This window comes from Ischnura elegans, chromosome 9 (genome assembly GCF_921293095.1).
Source record: "Ischnura elegans chromosome 9, ioIscEleg1.1, whole genome shotgun sequence".
NCBI lineage: Eukaryota > Metazoa > Arthropoda > Insecta > Odonata > Coenagrionidae > Ischnura > Ischnura elegans.
Window position 1 is genome coordinate 29912592 of NC_060254.1, and position 23563 is coordinate 29936154.

General features: G+C 38.5%; 2 protein-coding genes and 1 long non-coding RNA gene across 4 annotated transcripts in view; 1 reads left to right on the top strand and 2 right to left on the bottom strand.

Annotated features, from left to right (window-relative positions):
- The window catches only part of LOC124165580, a 30249-nt gene extending 17352 nt beyond the window's left edge, over window positions 1–12897 (bottom strand). Inside the window, exons 1-2 of one of the 2 annotated variants that reach the window (XM_046543038.1) lie at window positions 12730–12897; window positions 11200–11269 (exon numbers count right to left, since the gene is read on the bottom strand). In XM_046543038.1, the coding sequence (XP_046398994.1) occupies window positions 11200–11218 (19 nt within the window). In that variant the 5' untranslated portion in view covers window positions 11219–11269; window positions 12730–12897. Of the gene's footprint in view, window positions 1–11199 lie in introns of both variants that reach the window. The other variant, XM_046543037.1, reaches the window with a different exon arrangement.
- On the top strand, window positions 2698–3757 carry LOC124165581. Its single transcript, XR_006866262.1, has 3 exons — window positions 2698–2739; window positions 2816–3035; window positions 3125–3757. It is a non-coding gene; the product is annotated as an uncharacterized LOC124165581 (long non-coding RNA).
- Window positions 12898–20564: 7667 nt separating the features above from the next.
- The window catches only part of LOC124164912 (rac GTPase-activating protein 1-like), a 38562-nt gene continuing 35563 nt past the window's right edge, over window positions 20565–23563 (bottom strand). Inside the window, exons 10-12 of the mRNA XM_046542141.1 lie at window positions 22628–22760; window positions 22005–22204; window positions 20565–20625 (exon numbers count right to left, since the gene is read on the bottom strand). Of these exons, the coding sequence (XP_046398097.1) occupies window positions 20565–20625; window positions 22005–22204; window positions 22628–22760 (394 nt within the window). The remainder of the gene's footprint in view (window positions 20626–22004; window positions 22205–22627; window positions 22761–23563) is intronic.

The following is a 23563-nucleotide window of genomic DNA, read 5'->3' on the forward strand; positions in this document are numbered from 1 at the left end:
GGACCTGGAAATATAGGGTGGCTCTAATATCATGTTCTCCGTGTTGCTCTGAAAGATATCCATTCTCAAGCAATCTAAGCCTAGCGCGCAGCCTCCGAGTCTCCAGTGGCTCCCAGCCTATTTCGCTTAACATCTGGGTAGCGCTATCTGCACGTCCGTAGCAGTTTTTGAAGAACCGCGCAGCCTTCCTTTGTATTTTATTCAGTTCGCGGATTAAGTCTTTCTTCACGAATCCCATACGCTCGCTGCATATTCTAGGTGCAGTCGCACGAGTGCGAAATAGCACCTTTCTTTTACTTTCTTATCCGAAAATCTTCCTACAATACGCTTGGCGAATCCTAATTTCTTCAGGGCTATGCTGCAAATATTCCTTTGTATGTGTTCCCACGAGAGGTTCGAGGTTATCGTAACTCCCAGTTACTTCACTTCGTCGGTTGCATTTATGTAAATACCATCCACAGCATGGTTATAGTCGGACGAATTCCGCGAGAAATGCACCAATATGCATTTGCTAACATTAAGTTCGAGTCCCCACTCTTGGCTCCAAAAATAGCGTTGTTTATGGCCGATGATAGCATTTCATTGTCAGAGTGATCAGTAATTACGCGATAGATGAAAGCGTAGTCATCAAATGAACATATTTTACTGCTAATGCGGAGCAGAGATGATTAATGTATACAATGAACAAAAGGGGGCCGATTACGCTTCCTTGTGGAACACCTGATGTAACTTTTACTACATCAGAGCTAATTCCGTCAGGAACTACTTTTTGTTTACGATCACTGAGAAAGTCGCGAATCCAGTTCACCATTTTTTCATTTAATCCGCATGACTGTAATTTGTATAAAGGTTTGTTGTGAGGTACCATGTCGAAAGCTTTCTTAAAATCTAGAAATAATGCGTCACCTTGTCTTTTCGATTCACCAGAATTAGAATATCGTGAAGAAAGAGCGCGAGTTGTGTTTCGCATGATCTGCCTTTTCGGAATCCGTGTTGACAGTCATGGGGAAGTTACGTCTGTCCAAGAAAGAAGGTGCCAAAGCTGATCCGCTTCTAATTAAGTTGAAGGAAGTCAGCTCCCCGTTCGAGAAACGAGAAAGAGGATATACCCGAGTGATATATACACAGTGCTGTAGTTGGGCGTGTACGGGGCGGTACGGCGTACCCCCTAAAATCCAAACTCGTTATAAGCGTGGGTAACCTGTTCTCGGGATTCCCACCGGGTTAATTCTTTCATAACGGCCGACGTTTCAAGCTTCGTCTCGGCGCTCATCATCAGGGCTAAATGTTGATTTATTTAATTTGGTTGCTGAGACTCACTGTTGCAATAAATTTAGTAAGTTAAAAATTATTTTTTTAAATTTGTAATAAAATAAAGAGAATGATGCCAGTTCTTTTATCGCACCTAAGTATATGAAAGTCTATTTCCTTTTGTGACCTTTTTACATAAATAATATTCTCTAACTGTAATTACGGGATAATTTGGTCAACTGCATCATATCAAAGAATTTACCAAAAACTTCCGTTTTTGAGTCTTAAAAATCCCAAATAAGCAGGGGGAATTCCCCAGACCCACTGTAGGTTGTGAAATAGTAGATGGATTCTTTCCTTTGTTTCCGTTTGGCACAATACGTATATTGGAAATAGAAATTAAGTGGACAAATATTAAAATAGTACCCGTCCAAAACGAACTAAAAAAATAAACGCAATTATGGAGAGAGGGAAGAACCACACGGAAGGTTCACTCGAAGCGCGTCACAAGACGGTATTTTTTAAGGTATTAAAATGAAAATACGAATATTCAAACGTACCTGAATTTGTATTAAAACTCTCACAGAGTAGTAAATCGATACAGAAACCACTGTTCTTGTTCAACCAAGCACAGAAGTTTTTTGAGATATTATTAACATGAAAGAGTTTTTTATTCCTCTCATCACGGCGAGTAGACTTGTAGGTGAGGGGGGGAGAAATTCGCGGCGAAGCGGGGTTGCGCCGCTACCCCGGCCACCGTGGCGTGGCAATCGCGTGACGTCAGGATAACAGCCAATCGGCAACGACTAGCAGACAACAGCAAACCGTTTGTAATCGTTTGAATCTAAACATGCCTTCGTCTCAACGTTGTCATGCTTTTGGATACGGCGCGCGGAAAACTCCTGATAGCCCTATCAAATTGCATTCATTTCCTCGGAATGAACGTCTGTAAGTACAAAGTGAAAGAATCTTGTAGTATAAGTTGGCCATTAATGCACTGAAAGCCAGTAGGTGAGACCGGCGGTTCCGCTGTATATCCCTGTTCTTCCAATTCACTTTCAAAATTAATGAAACAATCTGGTTTTTATGTGACATATCGTACTTAGCGTATAATATTCTTATGTTCTTGGAGTATCTGTGGATTTTTTTCATTAGTGTCATGCTATATATGTGCTGTAAATGGTGTTATGACGGGGTAAATGCAAGTGCAAAGGGTGGGGACTTAAGTACTATTAGGGCATTATTTTCTTCCATGCGAGAGAGAGTCATTCACTATAAGATAATTTTCCACGGGAGTACCCTTATATTAGGGAAGCTGGCGTGATGAGTAATCCCTTTGAAGATAGTCCTTTCTACTCCTCCAACACTTCCAAGATATCCTATCTTTATTTCAGATTTGCGGGTGAAAAAATGTTCACCATCGATGACCCTCCACATCTCCTGAAGTGCCCACGAAACATGTTCATGGAATATGACAATAAAGAAGAGGTATAAACATTAGCAAATACTTCAAAATTGTCAGTATTATGTAAATAACCATAATTAATTATAAATTTTGTTGTAGATGACAGTTGGTGGTGTAGCTATTACAAGGGTTGGAAAATAGACCCACAATGAGGAGACTAAAGAATCTGAGTAGAAGACACTGGGAATATCGTTCACTTCCCCAAGATATCCACCTCTACTCTTAATCCTAGGTGAAGAGAGAAAATGAAAGGGAGCCTTGCCGCCCATGCATTCTGTCGATTACTGTCTTCTCCATTTGGACATTTTTGTTCGGTTAGGTGAGTATGATTTCATACAGATTTGAGAAACTGTAAATAGATAAATTTAGTAAGGGAGACATCCATGTTATTCTTACTGTCTATAGCAGGGTGGATTGATTAAGGTGTGAGTGTGACTGCAGAAATCGTTCAATTCATAAAGCAGTTTTGCAGCTTTAATGTAAGTGCCCAACAGAAGAACTCGAATGGAAATCTTGTGGCCTCTTGCATGATAAATGTCAGCATCTGGAATTTTAGGAAGAAGGTATTGAAAAAGTTTATATATTTGTGATTCGCCAATTCTGTGCAGTCTCTATAGTGGGTATTTCTATATTATGTTATATATTTTATTTATCAAATTGCATTTCTCTGACAATTTGCATTTCTCTGACCAAGCATTAGCCTGTACCTCTCCTGATGTTTTCACAAAGTTGTATGGTATGGTTTTTTGGAAAGTATCTTTCCCTGTTACTCATTTAGTCTGTTTAATTACTCATGCACCAAGATTCAATAGAACACATCAGTCAGATTACACAACATAGCCAACATTCTTAGCACACCTTACAAAATTATTCGGTACATATAGTGGCCTGATTTATTTCAACAATCAACGATGGGAATACCATTCAAGATATGTATAAACATACTGTTTTCTGTGTAAGATGAAGGAGATATTATTTCTTTGTATCTTATGAGACATTCTTTTCTCTGTCTTTTAGGGAAGTGTAATGAAACTTTGTCTTAAGGCCTCACCCTTAGTGAGCAAGATATGAGAAATATTAGTGAAAACAGTAGTTACAGTTTTTGCTACCAACTTTAATAAAATAACCATTACTTAAAGACAACGAGTACCAAAACCTCTAATTTTTGCATGGCAGTGGTAATACAGCCAACTTTTTGAACAGAGGACAGTAAAGGGCATCATATTTTTTAAAAATTCATAGCCTAAATGCCTCTTTTTTTGATCTATAAAAATGGCCATTGTCTGAGACGAGGAACTCCAATGTATTCAATGAGATAGGTAGAGAAAGTATGACTCACTGTTTGCATTTTTCTTTCAATTCTCCAAAATTATTGTTGCTGTGAGAACAATATTGGTGCCAACAGCATAGGGAATGGATTGGAACCATTTATTTGTAGAAAACTATTTATATGATCATTTATGTCTGAAAGTGATAGGATAGGCACAGGGAAGGAGCTTAATGGAACTCCTTGCTTCAGGCCTGTACCCAGGCAAATGAAAGTTACACCATTTCCTGAGGTAATGGCAAATTGAATATGGTCCGACAAGTAGGTTTCAATCAAAATTAGCTATGACACAAAAACCATCAAGTCAAGTTTATTGAGTATCAATTGGTGGTCCACAGTGTTAAAAACTTTTGAGAAATCAAAAAATATTGTAGCTACTTCCATTTTATTATCTAGTGCATTGATAATCTGGGTTTCTAAGTAATGGATTTCAGAAGATGAGATTACTGTTTCCTGCCCTTGGTATTTATGGTTAGGAAGTAAATACAGTGAAACCTCGATATAACGACACCCCACGGTGCACTAATAATCACTCGCTATAGCGAATTGTCGCTTTACTGGAGGTGGAGCAAATAATAGCCAATATACCTGTTGCGAACAGATATACAGGAACAGGAGTGGTGCGGCGACAGATAAACATCTATCCGATAAACGTAAGCATAAATCCAGAAGAAAGGCTATGTTTTTTTGCATCACTAAATTTCCTTACTCAAATAACGACCAACTATTCAAACAATTTATAAGCGCCGCACTGAATAAAAATCATACAAAGCATTGTTTTGTCATCATTATATTTATCAAACGACAGTTTACCACATAAATTTGAGACTGAGCACTCCATTAACTTCATTTCTAACAGATCGCTAGCAATTACAGAGGTTAAGGAGTCTTCATGAAAGTCTTCCGGCGGTGAAACCCTCGCTATGGCGAGAGCCAACACCGAAAGGGTCTCGTAAAAACGAATTTTTTAACACTCTTATTATAGGGTCAATCGACGGTGCATCGGCTATCTCTCGTAATAGCGGGGGTGTCGCTATAGCCCGTACTCGCTTTAACGAGGTTCCACTGTACCTATGTCCTTATTGATGTTGGGAGAATATGAATTATTTAATCAGTATAACTGCATTTATCAAGGGAGATATTATCGTGGAAAGAAATGGATTGCTAGACAAGTGAATCTCATCTATTTGTCAGCATAAATGTGAAAATTATAACTTCATATCTCAAATGAAACTTGCCTAAAGGAGGTAGTAAAGAAATGCTTCCTTCAATTTTTGGTAACCAAAACGGTTGTTCCATAAGAAATGCACAAGGATAAATGTTTTACCACCCTAAACACTTAAGGTCACTCAAAAACATTTTTCAAACAAAGGAGTGGATACTGCTTTGGCTAATCTGGACAGCTTTTAATGGAAATTTTGAAGCATGTAGTAGGGCATTTGCAATTTTCTGACATTTTCCGACCTTGAGTTTTACATGATTTCAATGTGGATTGTACGCCCCTAAAATTGATTAATTTGGAAATTCCCAGTAAGTTTACATGGAGACTACTGTTCATTATTCCAGACTTAGGATTCTTTTGAATGCAAAAGTGTATTTTTTCCATCCTTTGAAATAAATAAATAAATATTTAAGGCTGGGTAAATTAATCAAATTTCAAAGTAAGACAGAGAGTCGGGTTTTTCTTTAATCAGAAAAATCTTTCCCATTCCCACCTCATTGTTTTGTTTGCTTTTATTTAATAGTTCAGTCAGACTGTTGAAAAGTTACTGCAGTCAAAATTTTTAAATACACGAGTGTTCCTACTGCTAATTTGCTTTGAGTTGTATTCTCACGTGTAAAGATTTTTTAGATTAATTCATTTAGTCATTCATTTTACATAACAAATGAGGACCATAGAAGCCTAGGGGGACTAGTGCAATTTTTTTACATAATAGCTGATAATTCTTGGTAATTAATTGCACTTATCTTTCTTGGTTTCTAAGATCCTCAATTATTCAGTAAAACCTCTTTACATCGCAATGGAGGGGACCAAAATTTGGGCAATTTGATGTTTGGAGGTAGTTAGGCTGTCTCGGGAGTATCTCCTTGGTATGATAAGTATTTTATGAGATAAAGAGGTTCACTACAAAGAGGTTTGCCTATAAATTTACATGTAAAACTGACCGCAGGGGTGGTATGAAGTGTGGAGGTTTATGATGTAAAGAGGTTCACTGCATAGAGGTTTTACTGCATATGTACATAATCCTAACAGCAAAACACATTTGAATTTGTAAGGGAGTCTTAAATCATATGACATTATTGACAATGGTAAGATATTTTCATAATAATATGTTTTGTACCTTGGCTTTACTTCAACTCCAAAAGTCACCTCAATTCAAGTGATATGTAATAACATCCCTTTCACTACAGTAATTTCTCCTGTGTTTAGAAATTTTGATTTGATTACTAATTTTGTGCAATATGGATTAAAAACTGGAATGAGATACCATGGATTAGTAGTGGTTTTCTGTTCATCGTACTCTACACTGTACAGTGCAGTATAATCTCCTAAGTTTGATGTATGATAAGTACATTTGAGAGATTCAGCCATAATAGTGTGTGTGGAAACCAAATTGGAAATAGGAAAGATTCACTTTGTTACTTTTCATTGATACGAATGCACTTTGAGATATGAATGGATAACTGCAGCTGAAAATTTTTCCAACCGGTTACAGTAGGCTATATGCTTTTTGAAACATCCTACTATGTTTGGTAGGTAGGCAACTAAAAATCGTCAGTAACAATCCTGATTTGGTTGACAACCGAACATCATCTGTAGCCGACCGGGTTCAGTAGGCTACCGAGAATCATCTGCCTGAGTGAATTCTTCCCATTTCCAATTTGATTTCCACCCTTACCAATATGTCTGAAGCCTTCTCATTTAAACTCAACTGATTTGGGCGTTACTTAGTAGAATGATGAAATATTCATGGTGAAACAAAAACCAAGTACTGTTCCAAAAACTTTTTATTTGGTATCAACTATCTTGTATGATGTTGGGCACGATATGGTGGAAGTTTTAATATTAGTAAAATAAGACATTGCAATATTTCCACTGACTTTTATTATGACACTAACATTTCGTCATTACAAACAACATTATCAGGTGTTGCTTGGCCATACTTGATAACGTTGTTTGTAACGACGGAACACGTAGTGTCATAATAAAACTCAGTGGAAATACTGCAATGTCTTATTTTACTAATGCTATCAACTAGTTTCAACATCATTACCAAGACAATTTGTCTTGATGGCAAATAAAAAGTTTGTGAAACAGTATTTGGTTTTCGTTTCAACTTCTAATTTAATTATATTGCATCAAACGTAGGACATTATACTGTAGTACACATTACGGTATATAGCCTGATATTTACAATACAATTTTGTACATTAATTGTTATGATCGAACCTTATTTGTTAATATAATGACTACATTTTCAATGTATAAATATTATTTTAATGTGTGTTGGTTGTAACCCATGTTTATTGATTTGAGCTTTCCTAACTTTTTACAATGTTAGTTTAGACTGGTAGAACGTACGAGTGGTACGTGGGAGTTTCGTTCCAATTAATTCTTACTAACTAATCCTTATCCGCTTTACGTGTGAATTTTGTGGACTCCTGTCCTGCTTGTTAAAGAATAATTTCTGTTGTAATAACGATTTTTCATGTACAGACACCAGCTCAAAATAAAGGCTTTTGAAGCGTAATCGGATTTTTAACTTATTTGAAGCAGTAATACCCCTATCCTTATAAGATCCCTACAAAATCCTGTCCCTAAATTCGCGCTGGTTAAAGGAAATAAGAAAAAAAATAAGTAATACGTAAATACAGCAATATATGCAGACGACATTGGCAGTCAATTCCGATTGGCTGTTATCCTGACGTCAAGCGATTGCCACGCCACGGTGGCCGGGGTAGCGGCGCAACCCCGCTTCGCCGCGAATTTCTCCCCCCCTCACCTACAAGTCTACTCGCCGTGCTCTCATTGCTTACCTGCGCACCTTTTCTGTAAACACGTTTCACATTAACATTTCAAAGAGGATGAAAATCTCTCACTAACGAAACTAGCATTCGCTGAACTACTAAGGTGAACTAAGTATCGCTAAGGATTTCGCGATCTATGTGAGGAAAACTTGAGAATATTTGTGCTCTGCGCGCGCAACTTCCCAACTCCAACAACCCCAAAAACGCTTCCTTCCCTACTCTCAGTCCTGGGAGAACTACTTGGCACTGATTCCCACGGTAATAGATACCCCTTAGTCAAAAAATCATACCAGTGGAATGTGTACCTATCCCCAGACAGTAATCTGATATTTTTTCTCGATGAATAAATTGGGGTATCGACTACCCAGAAACACCTGCGGGGATATCGGGTTTCGCTACGGAACAAGAGGCTTTTGAAGAGCGGACAAGGGAAAAAATGGAATGTCACATGATCCGTAGTGGTCCCCAAAATATACTGACAAATGCACGGTTGCACTTGAGGTTGCCACCGTGGTCTCATCTCACGAGGGAGATTCACACGAACTCGTAGTCGTATTTAGCCTAAGCGTGGGACAGGAGAGGGAGAAGAGACGCGATCAGCGCCCCAGCGCATGCCGGCCAGTTCATGATATACGCGAGCGTTGTGTGGGGCCCCCAGAATCCTCTTAATGGCAGTTCTCTACACAAAACCCTCATAGCGTTATGAGGGTTATGCAGTATGACATTATCGGCGATCCAGAGGACTCTGGGCCCCCCCTAAGCTCGGGGCCCTCGGCGATCGCCGACCAGCCGACCTGGCTTGACCGGGCTCCTGGGCATCATTGAAGGATTGAGGGGGGATTTACAGGGGTAATGACTACCCTCCCCCCAAATCTTATCAAAATCAATTTCTATTACTTTAATATTTTTTGTATTCTTGTGTAGAAGCAAAGAGAGTGTATATTTAAAGGCATGTCTACAAGTCCCAAACTTGAGTGAAATTTGAGTTGTATTCAGTGGCGCCGACTCCATAGGGCCTGAGGGGGCCCGAGCCCGCCAAAATTCGTTATGGGTGTGAGGAAAAAATGTGTCAGGCTTGTCGATTTTCCCCAGTGTCCAGATGTCGAGATTCGAGTTAACAGGGTTCTAATGTTGCTCATATGACTCTTCTAAAATGCTTAAAAAACTTCAAACTCACTACTTATAAAATTTCCCAGGGCAAGACCCAGGTTTAGGCCCCCCAACATTTTTTGTAAGTCGGCATCCCTGGTAGTATTTGTCATAGAGTAGACTATCCCTTCAGTGAAAAACAAGCTCAAAAATAAAATAAGCTCTAATCTATCAGCTCTCCCGTGGGGGTATTCCGTACTCACTGGACCCAGAGCATTACCCCCTCTCTCCCTCCGAATTTGAAGCTGAATTCATCCCTGGAGGGGATGCATCTAAGATCGCATATAAAATTCAGGGGTTGCACATTGAAAAAAATCTCCTGAACCCAGTGGCGTAGCCAGGATTTGAAGTGGGGGGGGTTACCTAGGGTGACCAGATGCCAGAGAAAAAGTAGAAAAATTGAAAAAAAAAACGACAATTCAATTATAAATAACAATAAAAATTAATTAGCTCTGTGGTTTTGTATATTTTTCTGTTACTATAATTTTAAAGCAATTTTTGCATTTTCAATTGAACGCTTTTTATAAATTTTTACTGAGGCAATGTTCCATTTACTTCTCTCAGCAGTCCATTGAGATAAAATTAGAGAATATACCCTTTCTGCAGTAGTATTGTCCCATAGTATACTGAAGAAATATTCAGAAATTTTAAGAAGTTGTGAGTTGCTATTGATAGATTTACTATATATGGGGGGGGGGTGAGAAGCCAAGGGGTACTAGTCTTTTTTTCTAAGCAGAGTTAGGCACAGTTAATTGTAAAAGCTTGACATGCATTCGAATGTCTCGAAAGCTTGACAAAAAATACAATCTCAATCTCAAAGCTCACTATTTACCCATTAATTTCACTTAAAATTTTCGATTTTTCTATGTCGATTATTCATTCGTGGTATATCGACTTCAACCACTTTTTATTCTAATTATAATTAATTTTTTTTTTTTTTTTTTACTTAAAAAATTATTAAAACCCTTTAAAACCACAACTAAAGCAAAGAAACGTAATTAAGCACGCAAAAATATTAAAAATAAAATCTAAGAAATATGAAGAATGTAAAACGTTCTCAAAAATTGACATCGAGAAGAAGAACTTAAAGATAAAGAACTTAAAGCAACTTAACTTAAAAGAACTCAAAAGATAACGAGTATCACGAATAAATAGAAACACCGCACTGATATTCAAGAATAGTTATCAACGGGGATTGTCAACAGAAAATGATAATTAAATGATTGTACGTTGGTGAATGGTATAAAATTGCAATGAATTAGATCATAGAGTAAGTATATATAAGAATATACTTACTCTATTAGTCTCTCTACTACTCTCTTAATATAAGAATATACTTACTCTATGATAAGAGTGACAGTTTATTATGAAATTGTTTTAAGAATTAGAGATTATGAATTTGTGTGTAAAGCACGATCGTATCGTCAAATATTTTTCCAAGAATAAATTCCTAGAATAATACTTGATGAGGGGCCTTACTGTAACTTATTGAGTATTCTATGACATTAGATATTCCTTTATTTTTTAAGATTTGAGAAGGCTTTGATTAAGGAAGGAAATATTTTCAACCACTTACGGTATACTTATTCCCTGAATAGCGGGAAAGAGCGTAATTTTGGCACGGGCTACCTAGTCTGCCATTCATTTGCAATTATTTGTGGATTAAAACGATAAAAAAATATTTTGAATAAAATCCTATCAGCGAGGAAACTTTTGCATCATTTTTTTAGTCAAAAATTAGTTGAAAATTATTTTTTATTGCCTGTAACGAACAAATCAAGAGCCAAAATTAATTGCAAATACAGTTTTTAAGTAAGCATCAATTGCACAAAATTTAAATGAAAATGATTTAGAATCTCTTTGATAAGAGTGGCTACCTCAATTAAATTTGGGTTCAATGCCAGAGCAAAGCAGTTCGAAATGTGACATTAAAATTTTCAAAAACAGTTCAAACTTAATGCCATAATATATAGTTTACCTGAGATAGATCCCGCCATCTTCAATAGAAGTCAAACAGATCGAACTGGATCACGAGGATTTTTTTCAGACTGCTCACAGAGAGAAATAGAAAAATGGTTGAAAGAAAAACAACTGATAATGAAGATAACCAGGCGTTTCCCAGGGTGGAAGTTCCGATAACTTAGAGAAAATTAGAAGAATCTTCTGACATCGTGCTACCCGGCAGGAGCAGGTTAAAATAATTGGAATGATACGCTCCTCCGAGTATTGTACATGGAGCGCCGAACCACAATATTTTTACAAAATAATTTCTTCAAATGTCCAAGGCATTCGGCGAAAAATACCTAACCACGCCTCCCATACAGTTACTCTTATTACCAGCCATGAAAGAAAAACAGTTTACTCAGGACATAGTCACTCTGTAAAATCTCGTTCACTGGAAAATGTGGTGAAATACGCATGTTAGAGTTGCCGTAAAGAGTAATTTTTTTATTGGAGTCAATGAAAGACTCGGTATTAACCACGTCAGCCGGCTACTATAAATGTCAATTTCAATCACAACTTCGTAATTCAAATCCCTCCACCATATTGAGAATGGCGGAAATCATAAAATAAGTGCAATTCTCATTAGCCGAAGGGAGTGGTAAACCTCACATGATCACATCTAAATTCGCGTGCCGAGAATTACAGAGGAGGAATCTCCTGACTGGCTAATGACTGGTCCACAAAGGATGTCACTATTTTAATAATGACAAGATCTGTCTCCCCAAAAGGGTCAGGCAAAATTAGAATGTGAGAGACACCAAAAAAGTGCATCTCACTCAGGACCAGGAGGAATTTAACGGTAACTATTGAGCAAAACACTATCCGCCGACCAGAATAACTACTGAAAAATCGCTTAACACTGGTAACACTCAAAATCGCTTTCTAGATGACAAGAGCCCTCCAACTACCGGATCGATAGAAAGTAAGACGGGACTCACATAAAATTTTACTTCACACCAGAATATTCAGACGACTACCATAAGCATTCCCTGAAACTTAAGCCCAGAAAATGAAGCGACACTTTGCCGTCAACAATAATCGATGGGAAAAAGTTCGTAAATTTATATAATTACAAAAACTAATGGCCTCACGAAATAACGACGCGAAAAGAAGCAAAATTATACCCACTGACGGAAGAAAAGTGATTGAATAAAATCGCGTGACACTCGGAACGAAAGATTTCGAATGCAGGATAGGTAACCTCCCCTTATGACACTGTCACAACTGTCGCACTTACGGGTCCATCAGCGTAAGAAAACAAGACCCTTACAGGAATTCTACCTCACACAAGAACAGGAACACGATGATACGATACTCCTTCAGCGATGATAGTGAACTCCTAACAAGACAATCCTTGAAATTAGGAGCATAAAAAATAGGTGCAACTTCGCCCATCGGCAGGAAAACGTCTCGAAACAAAATACATCAAACCAAGCCGCACACTGAGATCGGTAGAAAAAAAATATCAATAAGTTCTCCCAGTTCCAATAATCAATCGCCTCACTCGGATATTAGATCGCGTAACTGCGAAAGAATCTCTCCTCAGCACGACTTGAGAACCAAAACACTGTCCGCAGTAGGAAGAGAGTCGACCGACAACAATCTCCCACCACTCGGCAGCTACAGCTTCGGCCGCGCACAAAAGGTTTTTTTGACAGAAGCGCCAGCAGAGGCCGCGGAGGTCAGACTAATGAGGGTTCGCCTCGCGGATTTGGTGGGCGGGGTAGGAAGGCGAAGGAGGAGAACTGACTTTTCCCGACGCGGAAACCAGATAACAGGCTTCCTCTTTGGAGGCTGCGGATAAGACGATGCGTGGGAGGACGTACACTCCAGCCTTCATAGCTTTCCACAAGGTCTCTCGCACCCGGTCAAATATTTGGTACAGCTGCGGGTGGGCGTGTCACATAGATTGACTCATAGAAACCATTAATATTTATCTTGATCACAACACTCAAAATAATGGAATGCTGATCGCTATACGAGGTGTGTTCAGAAGATGACGGGACTTCGAGTTTTTTTTTCATAAAAACAGTCCTCTATATTATTTCTACTGTATAGATACCTTTTTCTCTACTTATACGCAACCAAACTCTACAAATGAGGTACCAAAATGCACAGAATTTATCGGAGAACATGCGACGGCATATCTTACTTCCTAAATATTGCTATTGTTTCCAAAAATTGGTTTTTAAAGATTAAAAAAAAAATAATCGATTAAAAAAATCGATTCCGGCAAGATTGTCCTCATCCCAAGAATACAGTTAACGCCGTCGGGTCCCACCATGCCTTTTAATTTGACTCGCAGACAATTTCCCACTGAGGTTTCCTATGCGATGACTATTAACAAGGCCCAGGGTCAGACTTTGCAAAGAGCTGGCTTATTCCTGCCTGACCCTGTATTCTCTCATGGCCAACTTTATGTAGCATTCTCTAGGGTAAGATCTTTTCAAAATATTTTTGTAAATATTAAGGAAAACGCTAAAAAAGTATTAACAGAGGATAGTGTAATTACTTCCAATGTTGTGTTTAAAGAGGTCCTCTGACCTCAATTCGTATGTGATGTAAATAAGACTCCGCCTTTTTTTTTTCTACATTTTAAAATTAGAAACGCGCCTATCCCTCTGTGGACCTGCATTGAAAAGAGCGGGGGAAGCCCGCTGGGAGCGGGTGCATCACGCTCGTTATTAATAGGTTTGCATCTTCAAAATAGTTCCCATTAAACGCAATCACAGATACACTCTATGGCCTACGTAGGTTGCTTTGGGGTGGGGCTGAGGTCTGGGGACCACAGACACAACTATTACAGGGGAGACTGGAGGGAGTATGTGCAGGGACCCTCCCCCATAAAATTTTTCAGGTAAATGGTTCTAAATGGTAATTTTACGGCTTTACGAGGGATATTTTATGAATACTTACATTATTCTATAAGAATTTTTAATCGAATGTAAAATGGATTAAACTTAAAATAATTTCCAAGCTCTGGGGAGGGAGGATTTATCCCCCTAACTCCCCTCGCTGCGCCACTGTGGGCGACGACACCCCCATCACAGGCAACGGGGGTAAGATTTGCAAAAATTAATGACTGGTAACACATTTTACATCATTTTGGCACTTCAAATTTGGATTTCACTCGTAATTCTGCGGGAAATCATCGCAAAAGGGAAAACATTAGTATGATATCAAATTTTCTTCTCATTCTATTAGGCTTTTGGATGGATCTATCCCCTCATCCCACCCAGGGGCGCAGCTAGGAATTAAGGCTGGGGGGAGTAGGGCTTTACTCTAATACTTGCAAGTAATACTGGGGTGTGTGGGGTATGGAATACCCACCAGGGTAAGCGGCAGGTGCGAGATAAATAAATTTCAGAATTTTAAAATAAATAAGTTCATAATGGTGAGTTTTACGGCTTTCTGAGGGATATTTTATTAATCCTTACACTATTCTATTAATAATATGCACCCAATTAAGTAAAATGGATTAAAATTTTAAAACATTTCTCTGAGGACTGGGGTTTTTTTAATCATTTTTAGGCCCCCCCCCTCGCTGCGCCATGATCCCACCCATAGTTCCGCAACTGGCATACACTAATATGATATATTCCACAATTTTTTAATGGTGTGACCCAGGCTTCGACACTATAGACTATATAATTCCCATAGTCGAAACCCTTGCAGATCATAAAAAATAGTGGAACAAACAATATCAGGGTTTCTGTGATTATGTTTCCTGTTAAACAATGCCACCAAATATCGCCATCCAGAAGCTATACCCACGCATTTCATCCACACATGACTCATGGGGCTGGGCATCTCCAATTCCTCTAAACACTTCTCAAACTCGATCTTTGGAAGAGGCTTAGCTATGTCTAGAACTTTATAAAACCTTTTTTTATACGGTACTCACAATTGAAGGCATATGGTATCAACTTTACTTCAGCCATTCGATAAAAAAACTGTCTAGAATCTAACTTAAGTAAAGAAAAATGTTGTCTTCATCATAAACTTACTCACCTCGCACCGCCGAATTTTAACACCCAATTTTCCCTCGAGAGGTGCCGGATCGGCGTTCTGACGCGTTCTAACCGAAAATAAGCAATGACCAAAACAAAAAAAATTGATAATAGGGTAGTTTCCTATTTTTTTAATTGCCTAAATCGAAAGATTATTACTCCTGGGGTACGCATTTCACGCTTTCAGATTTTTAAATGACATGTATTTTTCGCGATTAAATGAAAAGTGAAAATTTAAAAGCGCGATAAAATACGACGGCTAAGTATGAGTGCTGGGAAGAGCCAGTGTGATGTCACTCTGGTTCCCGCTGCCGTCGTGTGAGGTGACCTTAGGGCGAGGCTTTGAGCGCCGCTACGATGCAGGCTGCAAGCAGGTAGCAAAGTACCCAGCCAGCAGGTAGCGCTTGGCTTAAATAAGGATTTTTATTACCCAATCAAACGAAGGAAACTTTCCGACCATGGACAATTTTAATAGGTGATTATTTAGAGACGTTTCCCTGAGCTCTGTGACTCATGCATGCATTGGTAATCTCAGACGATGTAAAACTCCTATCTACTCGTAAAGAAACTATAAGGTCCCTGTGATGCCGCATGGAGAGGCATCACTTGGGCGCTAATCTGGCCTTTTTCAAATGAGGTTCAAACTGACCATTAACATTCGTCTAAACTGTGATTTCTGAAACCAAATAATATGTATATTATGAATACACTACTGGTGGGTTACGAATCGCAATCAATGCCGTTCGTTTTCCTTGATGATGGAAACTACCCTATTGAAATCTCCAAACTGGCGAGAAATTTAAAATTTTAGTTCCCGTTATTTTCTGAATTCACCTCGTACATGTGTATCATTCTCCTGTAACAATACTGCAGGAGTGGATTCCAGTGTCCAGGTACTTACCCAGAAATTTTCTATGGGAAAGGGGGTGCTTGGGTTGTGTGCGGGTTGCCTATACTAGTATTTAATTTTTATTTCAATTACTACTAATCGGAAAACCATTAATTTCATTACACAAGAAATGAATTTCGTTTGCTTGGTGCTGAAATGTTTAATCATCAGGAGCGTAGGCAGAACGATGTGTTGGAGGGGGCACGACCCGGGGGGGTAAGGGGGGGAGGAACCCCCTCTAGGGAAAATGTGAACATTTGTATCACTAGAAATCATATTTTACGCCATTAAGGCACTTAGAATTACACAATTGATGAGTCGTCAGGAAGCTATTAAGCTATGCTAAGCTACACAGGGTGTAAAGGGAGGCAAGAAAGAGGAAATGAAGAGGTCAAATGGCAAGGAGTGCATGACTGGTTCGAAATTAGAGGGAGGAGGAGCAATATTAAGGTACTGCATCATAGGGGAGGGGAGAAAGATAAGGTCAGGAGGGCATACTGGAGTGAATTGCTCCCTTCCTAGGGCATAACAGTGAACCATTTTGTTACCTGCACTGCAAAAACGCTCAATAATCGCCCACCGAATCAAATCTGCTCATCTAGTAGTCCAACAATACGAATCCGCTAAGCTGGCATTGTTCGGAGCATATACACTCACCTCCAAGCTTTGAGAATAGGAGATGAGCATTTATGCTCCGTACACTGCCACCTGAGCGGATTCGTACTGTTGGACTACTAGATGAGCGGATTTGATTGCGTGGGTGATTAATGAGCATTTTTGCAGAGGAGGTATTGATTTGATCACCTTGATAGTGACTATCTTGTAGTTGAAACCCAGGGTCGGAATAATAAAGTTTTGTTCTCCCAACAACAGCACTGACTATACTCTCATATGCTCCTTCCATCGAAAAATCTTAAATTTCTTACAAAAGAATAATTGCTCCCTGTGACGAACGGGTTTTGCGTCCGTTATAAAATAGAGCAAGAAACACCTCAGAGCGGGGGCGACGTAAAAAACGAGTAATTTTGGGAATGCGAAACGTACGGGATAATTGGAAGGGGAGGTTGAGGGTGAAAGACCACACGTATTCCTGGGTTGCGAACACAAGAATATGCATTTATTGACAAAGATCGCAATAATTAAATTTAACATACAAAAATATGGGGAGTAGCACTTGAAAAATGTTAGTAGGGCCGGATTGTCAAGGATCAAATACAAAATACAAAGAAACCAAAAATCAACTTGATAACATAAAAGTAAACTTGAAATGAACTGCATTTAAATCTTTTCGCAGGGTTTAAAAAAGTCCTCTGCTGCACTTTTGAGATTCAAGATTCACTAATTGTTCCAGCGCTTCCTTGCAATGGGAAAAGAGGGGGTAGGAGGGAGAAACGTTCTCGACGCTGCTTCGACCGGGGACAGTGGTGGGGACACGGTTGATTACTGCACCTTATTCGGGAACACGAGGTGGTGACGTGGCCGAGTAGACTTCTCATGCGCTCGTGATGGTTCCTCGTTGCATTTTCCAAGCCGACGACTGGGGAGTTGCCAAGGTGCTTTCTCTCTCCAGCAGCCTGTGGCTCAAATGCTCCACCGACTCTCTCCAACGTTGGTGGCTCGATCAATCTCGACAGTCCTCTCCACCGACTCCTCCGATGTTGGGTGGTTCAATGAATGCTCGACCGTCCTCTCCACCGTTTCTCTCCGGTGTTGAGTGGTTCAATGACTGGCTGTCTCTCTCCGATGTTGAGTGTTCCATCACTGACTGTCTCGTGAGAGGGGAAGGGAGGGGAGGGCAGTGGTTCCACTAGCGCGCTCTGTCGGGTCGTGATTCACCTTGTTTGCGCGGTATTTTAAAAAAAAATGCTATTCACACGCACACATGAAACAATTACGTTTATACCAAATACACTCAAATAGTAACAAAAAGGAAAGGGTAGGAATTGTGACAAGTGCTACTCATAAATGATAATTAGCGCTGCCGTTACAGTTTCAAATGGTTAGTGGAAAAGTACAGGATGCTCAAATAATAAAGTTACACTTTTGTAATCCAAAAAGACAGAAAATATCACTAATTGGCTTTAATAAATGATTTGTGGCGACTTATTAGGTATTTTTCCTGATGCGCTATCACTTTTTGTGCAAAACGAAATTCATTGGCTTTCCAGGTTTTTCAGTGGCCACTTTTGTTAGCGTTTAAAAACCTTTCCTCCTCAAAAGCTCATTTCTTCATTCTAAATGTAATATTATGTCAGATAACTGGTATTTAAGGTGCACTGGCCCTAAAACTAACACATATACATATAAATAAGACTGTAATCATGATCTATAAAAAAATAATAGGTGCTCTCCACAATAGGGTGGTTTCCTACTATATTTTTATTGCCTTAATCGAAAGATTGATACTCCTGGAGTACGCATTTCACACTTTTAGATTTTTAGATGACAATATCTATTTTTCACGACAAAATGAAAAGTGAAAATTTTAAAGAGCGAAAACACGATGGCTAACAAATAGATAAGGTAGAAAAAGTGTCACGGCTTTCTTCCACATAAGCCCGGGTTCGAGAGATGCTCGCTTGTAAAGATTTCGCGCAGCATCACATCCATAGAGTAATCTCCATCTCTCAAACATGGCCATAGTTGTGTGGTCTAGGGCACTAGTCATTAAACCTGTATAAAGTGTCTAGGTACCAAGTCCCAGTGTTGGAAATAGTTTTTCTCTGTTCTAATTTTTTAAATCACCCATTTGTTTTATTTAGTTACTTCACGATTTTTTAAATTTAATATCAATTTTTGGATTTTAAACAAAACTCCAAATTGTGCCTTATCACGCGAATTAGAGGGCGAATATCTCTGGAACCCGGGCCTATGTGGAAGAAAGCCGTGACACTTTTTCTACCTTACCTATATAGTTTCAGAAAATAACATCCGAATGTAGATCCCGAAAATCACTTTAGCGATGTCTCCTTGTAAGTAGGTATAAATGATGGGAAAAGCCAGTGTGACGTCATTCTGGTTCCCGCTGCCACCGAGTGAGGTGACCTTGGGGCAAGAATATGTGCGCCACTGCGATGCAGGCTGCTATCAGGTAGCAGAGTACCCTGCTAGCAGGTAGCGCTTGACTTAAATAAGGATTATTAATACGTTATAAAAAAAGGAAACTTTCTGACTATAGGTAATTTTAATAGGTGATTATTAAGAGATTTTTCCCTGATCCCTTTTTTTTCCCTTTTCATGCATGCATTGGTAATCTCAGACAATATAAAACTCCTTACTATTCATATAGAAGCTACGTCCCTGTGACGTCACGTGGAGTGGCATTGCATGGGTGCCAATCTGGCCTTTTTTCAAATGCAGTTAAAATTGACCATTGCCATTCGTCTAAACTTGGATTTCTAAAACCAAATAATTTGTATATGTATTATGAATACACTACTGGTGTGTAACTAATCACAATCAATGCCTTTCATTTTCTTTGATGATGGAAACTACCCTGTTACACATGGACGAAAATATATCTGAAGATAACATACCACCAAAAATACTTTTTTAAATTTCTACCAAAGGTGCAATGGACACAATTGTTTGATTATGTGAAATTACAATGGGACAGGGAATTGCAGACATAGGCCTTTTGTATTTTTTAAATGTTGTGAGCCCTTTCCCATGGTCAACAAATGTGTCACGGTGGAAAGACTTGTGTGCCAATGACCCCTGGAGTAACACTGGCGAGAGTAAATTTCAATTACTTCTGCTTGTGCTACCCTTATCAGATAGGTTTAACCTCGCGACTGCATTTATATAACTAATTGCCAACTATGCATCAGTAGTACTAGCAGTTCAAAATCTAGATTAAGCAAATTTTACGGGCAAAATTGCATTACTCGACTGAGGAATATATTCAGGATATGCCCAAATGAATTTTTAACACCCACTAACAGTAATTATATGTATTTATTAAATATAAATGATCATTTAATTTTTCACTATTCCCATATTTTTTTGAAACTAGAGGACTTATTTACCATGTTCATTGTCTTTGGACTTCAAGAATATTTTATTTATATAAACAAAATTCATAATATATTTAATTATTTCTGCATTTTTACAACAATAATTTTAAAAACATATTTATAAATGAAATAAATCTTACACACATCATATCTTCAATGACAAGATGGCATTGCAATAAAAACTATATTATATGTATTTGCACATTCTGAACATTAAAAACTTTTTTAAAATATCATAATAAATAAGATAAAACCTTATGACCTACACCAAGTGGCAAATATTAGTTTGACACATTGGAATATGTATGTATACTTCTGCCACAAATCAAGCTTACTGCACAAAAAATAAAATCAACTATGGCACCAAGGAGACTTGACTTATTGTTAGTTATTCACACCATAGAAGTATACAATGCCTCTGTCTCTAAGCATTATCACAAGAATGTTTCACTGTTGGAGAATCAAAAAACCTCATCCCTTTCCATCTGTAAATTGGAGAGGAAAAATACATAAGGAAAACAAAAATTAGGGTAAACAAATAGCACAACAACTGAAAGCCATTAAATATCTCACAAGGTCAATTGATATTCATCTGTTTTTAAATACAGAAAAACCTGCTCAAACAGCCCACTCTATCCCAAGGCATATATTGCAACTCTCCATTTTCAATTTCCCCCACTTTTCCAAGATTTCCAGTCCAAACTTGCTCATGGTGCTCGATGTTAGGCCCTTGCAGTCCTTAAATCTGCGGACTTCAAAGAACACGTTCACGACGCAGGCTTTGAAATATCACACACACCTCCATGCATGGATTTAGCGCAGGTTTGAGGCTCATGACCGCTTGTAGCTTCTTTGAAGTCCTTTCTCCCTCGGTGTTGATGGACAACGAGGGCCTAACATCTAGTACCATGACCCTTGGTAAAATTGCCAGTGGTATGCACAGTGGCAGGGAAAGCCAAGTGTCAGTGGTTCGATTCCCACTCCAGGGAAATTTTTTCTCAAGGCAATTCATGCATTGGTAACACTATTAATTATTAATTTTTTCCATTATTCATTATTCTCATATTTAATCATTTTTACATAATTAACTATTATAGTCTGTATACCATAGGGTGGTGCATAGCTCTGCCAGGTACCTAAGTCAGCCCGAAAGCTGCGAGCGCCGGGGGGAGGAAAGGACCAACCATAAAAACTATGGGACAGACTCAGGTAGCCAGCAGGCCTGTGCACCTCCCTATGGTATACAGACTAAAGGTGCGCAACTAATTTCTTGTTGTTTGTCAATAGATGTCTCTAGCAGTGATAGCTGGTTAATTTTGACATATTGGAAACATCATGAATCAAGCTTAGACATTTGGTAAAGAAACCGCCCGATGACAGTCATGAGTTTGTTTTAGCGTCATATCCTAATTGTTGCGTGAATATGTCTGAGTTTTTACCAATTAATCGTAATATGCTGTAAAGGCCTGGTTACACAATACATTAACACATACGGGTTAATGTCTAAATGTATGAATGCGTGAATGAACAAGAAAATGTACGGTGTACCCACCCAACTCGTGCAAATGCATGAACAGAAAATAGAACCTGTTCTAATTTGGTTCATGCATTCATACATGTTCCGTTCCACCAAAATCTTTCACGCAAACGTACATTAACTTGTACGTGTTAATGTACCGTGTAACCAGGCCTTGAGAGTTGATTTTCTTCTTTTACTCGAAGAAAACGAGAGACACTGGAGTGCATCGTGAGCTCCAAAAAGTTTATGGAGATGCTGTTCTAAGTGAAACAATGTGTTGTGATTGGTTCCATCAAGGTTCAAGTAAGCAAGAAAACAAATCCTCCACTATTAACATTCACATACCTATTTGAACTCGAGAAAAGTCTTCCAGAGCCTCTCTGATTCCATGCCCTGTTTTTTATTACAGTCGCAGGAGTTCCACACTTTTCAGTTGATGGAGTCCCATAAGGAATTTCGCACTGAGGAGTGTTTAGGGTATTACTATCTGGCTTGATGAAAGATGACCAGTACTCTGTTGGAATCTTCATGAGGGCCTTTATGACCTGTAACATTTTTAATATAATTATTACAGTGAAACATTAAAAAATTATACATAACATTACACACCATAGTATAGGTCACAGTTTACTCTCCAAAAAAAATTATTATGAAGAATCAAGTCAACTGCAGTACTCAAATATTGTAAAGTGGATGATATATTATGGTTAAGTGATTAGTTAGACTTTAATAAGCAATCACTTGCACGAAATTAGTTTCCCTTATAAAATTTCAAAAATGCAAGTCCTCAGCAGATAAAATTCACAGCATTTGATCAAAATCTCCATACGCACGTTTCTAAACAATATGAAATTGCCCTATTACAATAAAAGAACAGAGTTGATCACCTCTGATTTCAAGGAAAGTTCAATAAAAGGTGAAAATACTTTAAACAAACATGACTTTAAGTGGCAAGAGTGATGACATACCTTATGATGCACTCTTATGTCATTATTTATTTCTTCAGGGGATATGTTACTATATGTACATCCAAAAATTGTGGGCTCAAACTCTTCCACTAAATTTTTTGCAGGCATTTTGCACTCCCTGCATGAGGCAACCCTGAAATAAGAAGCACATATAATGGATAACAGCTATCATTTGCAGGCTGCAAAGATTACATCCATAAAATCATCTCATATGATAACACAAGTAAACGCTCAACCAATTGGACTTCTTTTTTACAATAGCCTCATGATACAGAAATTAGGGAAAAATATTAGAAATTAGGTGAAATATTGGGGGATGTGTTATAAATTAGGTGCCTGGTGTGCCTGTCCCAGTGAGAAATGAGTTATCGAATCGCCGTCGATTCGACGTCGAAGTAGTCATCGATAAAACGTCGAAGCCAAGACATCGATCGATGTCTATATGGTCCGAAAATCGACGTGTTTTCGATGTCATCGACGTGTTTTCTATGTCGACGTGATACCGTCTGCTTACCTGTGATTCCTAATAATAATTACGGAAATATAAATCTTTACGGCAAATGAAGAGCATCTATTGCTGCCCCAACGACGGATTTCACTCGAGCACGCATTGTCTTAACAAATGAAGGCTGAAATAATTAGACTGTTTCAAATTTATTATGGTGAATTGTAATATCATTCGTATTTATCTTCAATAATACATAATCAGAAACCCTTGAGAAAAAATGTGAGATGTAGATATCTATGACGAGAGGCTAAAGGTAACGAAATGACACGAAACGAAACACCGACAGCAACCGACACAGGTTTCCCACGGTTCAACCGGCTTATCAGATCGACAGAGTCCAAAAATTAGTAGAGACCGGTAGAGATTGTTGGAGACTGCCTTCAAGCTTCAACGTCATGCACTTCCCGTAAAGTTACAGAATGAAAAGG